Genomic DNA, 7,468 nt, shown 5'->3' on the forward strand with positions numbered 1-7,468 from the left:
GATTAAGAAGAAGAACTTTAAACTGTAGTCTTCAGCTTTTCTACAGTGTAGAGCATTGCTGCCATCTAGGGGGTTTGTATGCCTTCTCAAGGGAGATGGCAACTGAATTTTAGCTGATTTCAGTATGATTGATGAGTTACTGTAAATTTCATTCTAACACGGTTGCTTGATGTCATCATTATATCATTATAAAATTTACTCTATCCTGACCTAAAACCTAGTCCAATATTATCAGAACATTATCAGGTGTAGTTAAGGTGATCACAATAACTTACTAAATGTTTTGTTGGCATGGTGTGGAAAAAAATACATTGACATTTAATGTTCTGTGCTTTTTGTGCTAGCTACCTCTTTAGAACTGTGATTTGTTTGATCGGGTGGACACTCAATTAGTAAAAGTTTTCAAATGTTTCTTTTACAGAGGCTTCATCTTTGTCACTCAAGCTGTCTTTGCCTTTAATGCTACTGCAAAGAGCCTCATACTGTTGTTGCAATACATCAGAGGGATCTGCAGAATTAAGGGCCAACATATGTTAATTGTTGAAAAAAGTGTTTTTTCTTTATAATTATGCACTTTTTCTTTACCGTTATTCAAGAAGTTTATTTCAGTGAGCCACCAGCATTTGCTCCGTCTGTTGGTTCTATCAACAAAGTTATTAAAATGTATGATTATGATTGTTTGACCGCACGCATGCACACACACACAATACAACTAAATTGTTTAAGATATGTCGTTGTTTGTATTACATTTTCATGACATTCTTATTTTTCTTTACTGTAATGACCAAAAATTAACAATAATTGAAAAATAACATTTTGGAAATGGGAAGTCATTTTCATATGTAAAACCACAGCGGTATCACATAAAGAGATTAAATGATAAAGCCCCCCCACACACACACACACACACAACTGTATTTACCTTTATTATTAGAATTACTGTAGGCAATATGAAAGCGGTCCATAATTTGTATAATAAGGGCAACGCGGAACCATTCTTTTGCAGTATTGTTTCTCTGGGGAACCAAACGTCCATGGACAGATGAAGATTTCCTGTTTTCAAACCCGGGGCGACAATAACACAGACCAAGTCGATTGTACATTTCTTTTTAATGTTTCATTAAGACACACAACGCCGTTGTTACAACTAGAAAGAAAACACAAAACGAGGCAAGATTTTACAAATATTTGATAGATACTTAAGTTTGCAGCATACAACAAAGATATGGAATGTTGAAATTAATGTTGTTTAGCAGTGAAGTTGGGAAGGGCTTCTCTGCAACCAAGATCGTATCTGGACACAGTAACGTTTTAAATGTATTTTGGGAATTTGCCAGAAGAATTTTCAGATAGTTATGCTATTGGATGCGATTGCAGCCCCCTTCAAATGCCACTTTTCCAACAATATACAAGTACTGATGCTAGATTTTGTCATTAATATTCTACCCTCCCGTAAATTTGAGAATAATTTAAATGGAGATTATAATTATTTGTATATTATTTTTTGTGACGACCAATTTCTTTGGTAGTGTGTTGTGACTCGTCAGCTTTTTCTAATGTCAACCTTGTGGCTTGGCCAGATAAAGATTGGGAGGTATTGCCTTAAAACGATTTGATGAGACATGCCTTACCTCCACGGCTTTCGAAGGATCATATATGAGTATCAACCATTGGTGGATGCTATCATGAGTGTGGTCGGACTGGAAGGAGACAGTGGTCACGAGAGCAGGTTAGCAGACCTTGCAAAACTGAGTTTCTTGTCGGTACATCATTTCACACAGTTAAAATGTGCCGTCTTTTTTTGTTTCCTGACACAGATGTCCAGAAGATGAGACACGTCTGTGCAGTTCTTTAATGGAGTTGCTGGAGCGAGAGTCCCATTCTGAAGTTTTTATGAACGGCATCAGCTACGCTCTGTTTAAAATGGCTGAGCGGGGACAGGTGGAGGCTGCTGAAGTCCTTCTACAGTACGGAGCAGATCTTAATTTTGAGGGTGAGTGTATATACTACTGCCCTTTCAGTGTTTTCCCTGTGATCTTCCCTGAAGCAGAAACTTTAAATGTAGATTGAAAGTAAGTTTATTATCCACATACATTTGGTACTCGCATACCATAAGACTCCTGCCAATGAACTACAGTGCACGGCAGGACTCAGCAAACGTTACCTGTACAAGCCATCTTTCCTCAGGGGCACTGTGAACGAAAGAAAATGATTTATCTTTCACATGTCTTTCTCTCTCCCTCTTCATGTCCTTTCCACAATAGTAATTCTCATAATTCTTCCCTGTAGAGCATCTGCAAATTTCCTTTTCTGTCTCCCAAATATGTATTTGTATTACTTTCCTGTGTGAAATTTAATGATCAAACTATCAACTGAAAGTAATGTTTTTTAATCCGTCTGTCACTTGTTAAAAATGCTCAGCGGATGCAGAGCAGGGTTAGCTGGGGTCCTCTGTAACACTGTTGCAGAAACCCGCTCTAGGTCTTGTAAAGTCATTGCGTTCTTAAATGTAATATGTTTTTCTCCTCAATTCCCAAGATCCAGTGTCGTTCTACAGTCCTCTGCATATAGCGGTTCTGAGAAACAGACCAAACATGGTGAAACTGCTCGTCGAGCACAAAGCTCACATTGAACAAAGAGACAGGGTGAGTCAAATGAGATTACCATGGTTTATGGTCAAGGCTGTATAAAATGTCTTTGTTTATCATCAAGTGCATTACAGCGGCATGGTACTCCAATGCAACATACTGAGTGTTGTATCTAATATTTGGTTTACAATATTTAAAACATGGCAGCTCAGTGGTGCATGTGACAAGCTTGTTCTCACACTTCTCGTGTTGTGTTCATTGAAACATCTAAATTGCTCATAGGGATTGATTGAAACCAGTTCAGGGTATACCTTGACTCTCACCAAGAGTCAGCGGTTCTACCAAGTGCTTTTTGCGTTGTTTTTCAATTGTTCATTTTGAAGAAGTAACAATTTACCGCTCTTTAGATTCATGAAAGCAGCCCCTTGGATCTTGCCAGTGAGGACTCGGACCGTTTGCCCTGCCTGCTTGCATTGCTTGACCTGGGTGCCGATGTGAACGCATGCGATAAACGAGGTGCGTTCATGTTAATCCTGTTTTCAATAGTATTCATTTTACTCACTAAAACACGCTTGTGTTAAAGGGGGGGGGGGGGGGGGCTAAACAGAAACATTATTTTTAAAAATCTTGTCGTCAAGTCAACCCACTTTATTGACTCGATTTGACTTGAAAAATCTTGTCGTGTAAACAGGGTTTAATAATTATAGATACACTTTGTTTACACGTGATGTTATTGATGTTGTCTAAAGGAAAAACCCCGTTGCTTCATGCCTTGGCAAGCAGTGATGGGTTAACTGTGAACAACACAGAGAACATCCAGCTTCTCCTTCAGAGAGGTATTGACCACACACATTGCTGTTGCTCACTTCCTCATCTTGTTTATTCATTTAAAAACATTGAACATCGCTGATACATCCGGAAGATTATGCTTAGGGAAATCAAAAATGTCTCATTAGACCAGGGGTGCCCAGGTCCGGTCCTCGCGCGTGATAAAAGAAATACAGGGTCCGGCAAAATGATCTGAGACATTTGTAGGTTTAATAAAATGCAAATAAATTAAAGAAACAAAAAATTGTTATTTTATTTTGGAAAAGTACATATATAACATTTTGTTTTATTTAATTTTCATTTTGTTTTTGAATAATGTTACTTTGTTCTGTTTCAGTTGCCAGCGAAAACCAAATGAAAATGAAATGAAACGAAACAAAACAAAATTGCATTATATGCATTTTTCGAGGGAGAAAAAAAAAGTTTCTTTAATTTATTTGCATTTTATTAAACCTACAAATGTGTCAGATCATTTTGCCGGAACCTGTAAATAATAGTGTCTATCACCACAAATGTCCATTTTATGCTTTACGTTTCAAGCGGAATTAAAGTAAAGTCAAATATGAAGTCAATACTGGAATTCAAAAATGAAAAATGAAATGAAAATGAAAAATCAAAACAGTCGGTCAGTTTCCCAAACAATCTTGTGTGCTCCTAATGATGACGTCCAGGTCGGATATGCTTGACCTAGCTGTTCAGACTGTGGTTGCGTTGCAAATAATCAGATACGTAATGAATCTAGAAGTAGGCCCAGCGCGGATTTAAAAAGAAATATTGGTATTGAGCCATTCAGACTGTTAAATGTAATACAGGTCCCGTATTGGCAAAAACATCATAAATGAGCTGCAGCGTGAACATAGTCTTGGATTCAAGTGCACCTCTTGCTCAGGTGCTGACGTCCAAGCTGTTACTGAAGATGGTGAAACAGTTGCGTCCTTGTTGGTGTTTCTGGTCAAGGAGGCATTTGACGCCAGTGCTGAGGAAGCTGCTGAGATGGGAAGATTCTGCCTAAAAACCATGCAGTTACTGCTGGCCCATGGCGTGGACCCTAGCTGTGACGTGAGTGACAGCGAGTCCTCCCTGACCCAAACAAGCCTGGAGCACTTTGACTTGCTTTTCCCCTTGGCCGTGCTCACAGTCCAGAGCGGAGCCTCTTTATTTTGTGCCCACAGTGACTCCTGCTGGCAGGCTTCCACAATTATTTTCCAGCGGCTTCAGACAGCCCTGCGGCAGTGCTCGGATCCAAATGATGCCTCTGAGCTCCTTGAGCAAGCTGAGATTTTGCTGGATCTAGTGAAAGTAAACTACCCCACAGTGAGCCTACATTCCAGGCTGGGACCTCTTACACTTGGACAAGGCCCTCACCCATATGCTCAAGAGCTACAAAATCTACACAGCCGAGTAGTCATGCATGATACTTCCCCTGCTGCTCTCAAGTGCCTTTGCAGGGCGTTGATTAGGGGCCACCTCCAGCCCTGGCCATTGGAAGAAAAAATCAATGCTTTGCCGCTACCAGACAGACTGAAAGGATTCCTTCTTCCTGAGCGTACATATAAGCCAAAGCCTGGTTGGGACTGTTTTAAACCCCAGCAAAGACAGCTCTGATCGTCTGCTATGTCCCAATTTTGTTTTAGTACTTTACAGAACATGCATAAAGCAGCCGGGCATTACCCATCAAGTACAACAGAAAACTTACAAACGATTGAGGCATGCTGTGCAAATCTAATCATTTGTGCTTTTCATTTTGTTTTGTTTTTGTTTGTTAACTTCAAGACCCAAAACACAAATTTGATTGCAGCATGACATTTGTGACGCGGTGAGACGTTCTAAACGTTCTGATGTGAGGCTACGTCAGGAGTACTGCAAATCTTTGTATTTGTCACTAGATGGCAGTATTTCTCTTTCAGGGATTTATACTGCAGCCTCTTAAAAGTTGTTCTAACACAGTTGCATTGACTTAGCTCCCCAAAGTGGTTGTGATGTGATTTTTTTTCTTCCCACTTGGAATAAAGTTTGACTCATAAAAAGAAAAAGACTGGTGAAAAATAATTGATGTTGGTCAACTTTCCACCTCAAAATCCGCCACAGTAATTTCTTAATGATGCGGCCAGAATGCAATATAACTACGTTCACTGACCCTAAAGACAAGAGTGTACATGTTTCTTTCCCACATTAATAGCCCAAACCTTGTAATTAATGGTAACACCAACCATGTTAATTGCAAAGGTGCAACCAAAGTGACCCATAGGTGCTCATACTTGAACTAGCGTCACAATGACCATGTAGCTGCAGGAGCTCCTTGCATGTAAAGTTTGCCCAAGCATCCTTAATGCTTATCTTTAAATTTGGATCCCTCATTATTCCAGAACACGTCTTCTCTTTGACAGCGGCGCGTACGATGAGAATGAGAGCATACATAGGTTCCATACGCTATATGGTGCTTGCATCCCTGTGTGTGTCAAGCAAACTAAATAGGACATTGTGTTACACAACTAACCCTTTCCTGACATTGCTGAGGCTGGAGTGGCTCCAAGGCTTGCAGGCGCTCCAGCTCCTCTTGGTTATCTAGGTCACAGCCTCTGAGGAGAAGAGCCTCAGCAGCAGCGGCAGCAGCAGCAGCAGCAGCCCTGCACGACACACGCTTCACTCTCTCCTGTCTGCCTCAATCTCCCTGCATACTCTTGACAAAACCTCAACACTGGCCCTGGCCGAACGGGAGGAAGGGAGGGGGATTGCAGGAAGCACAATCTTTTAAAGATACAGAGGTGACATATGTGGAGCACACATGGAAATAGCAAAGCTTGTGCACATTGCACACAATATCAAGCCGTGGAAGCATCATCCACATATGCAGTCACGTATCTGTTTTAAAACAGGATGAAGAAGCCTCCTTCCACAGTCTCCAACGCCAGCTTGAAGAAGGTGATAGAATCGAGGTAGTGGGGTGGGGGGCTAAGTCTGTACTCTCCATCCAGCATTTATTGGAAAACTGTGCGGGTGAAGCTTGGTGCTGAAATTAGTTATTGATCTATTCTCTCCCTGAAGCCCATGGGTCTTTCCAGAACACCTGCTTGTTCTCTCACAGTCTTTTCTTACACTGCAGCCCAGGACGTAAAACCTTTTGATTCAAGCCCCGCCATGCGTTTTTTTTTTACGTATCACATTATACTCAATATAGACAGTCTGCTCTACACAATTAATTAAAATGTAAAAAACGTATTAATTTAAAAGTTAACATCTTAGCACTCAATGCAAGACTTTGGGGGTTTATACCTTTCATACTTTATTGCTCATAATTTATTTTTAATAATGCCAAGGTAATATTTGTTTTAAACAAAATATTTCTCTCAACGATTCTCTGAGAGAAACTTGTGTTCTCAAGATATGTAATGAATAGTAAAAGAATGATCTGATTCCTAAATGTTTTCCTGAAACCTCAGTTTTCTTGTGGTACTGAATATGTGATTTGTGACACTCAATAAGCTGCTATCAACAACTGTGTCCTAGCAGTTTGCAGGGGTACTGCATTGCATCATGCCAGAGGTATTTACATTCATCATTATTGTTGATTAGAGGACTCAGTTACCTTTAGAATGAGGTAACATATTGTGTTTTGGTGAAGATGGAGAATGTTTTTCATCACAATCTCCAATTTGCCCCTTGTCATTTCTAGACCGATTATACTCATTTGATAAATCAAAAGCACTAATTCCAAAGTTGGCAAGGGAATTAATTATTGTTTACTTATATCGACTGAATTTTTGAAAATTATTCTTGACATCAATGTGACTTATTGTAATTCGGGAAGACATAGTAAAAACTTGCTTTGCCAACAAAGAAAATCACCGCTACATATTCACAATCTATTGGTCTTGGTGAAATTTTAGGATGAACCTAAAATGCACTAAGCGGCTCCCTGGTGAACTTTATTTGACTGTCTCTAAACTTTTAAAGGCATGTGTTGATTATTCCAAGTTTCAGTACTTTTTGCACAACTTGCTCTTCTCTAAATCTAAGTTCATGTTGTAAAGGTTATAATGCATTTCCTGAAA

At 39.7% G+C, this 7,468-nt stretch overlaps 1 protein-coding gene across 1 annotated transcript; it reads left to right on the forward strand.

Annotated features, from left to right (window-relative positions):
* The first annotated feature begins 1,024 nt into the window (after positions 1-1,024).
* asb6 (ankyrin repeat and SOCS box containing 6) lies at positions 1,025-5,449 on the forward strand. Its single transcript, XM_061279381.1, has 7 exons — positions 1,025-1,170; positions 1,581-1,729; positions 1,818-1,993; positions 2,539-2,645; positions 2,996-3,104; positions 3,338-3,424; positions 4,306-5,449. Exons 2-7 carry the CDS (start codon positions 1,623-1,625, stop codon positions 5,019-5,021), a joined length of 1,302 nt encoding a protein of 433 aa, XP_061135365.1. The 5' UTR covers positions 1,025-1,170; positions 1,581-1,622; the 3' UTR covers positions 5,022-5,449.
* Positions 5,450-7,468: the final 2,019 nt, after the last annotated feature.

Source organism: Syngnathus typhle, linkage group LG5 (assembly GCF_033458585.1).
Source record: "Syngnathus typhle isolate RoL2023-S1 ecotype Sweden linkage group LG5, RoL_Styp_1.0, whole genome shotgun sequence".
NCBI lineage: Eukaryota > Metazoa > Chordata > Actinopteri > Syngnathiformes > Syngnathidae > Syngnathus > Syngnathus typhle.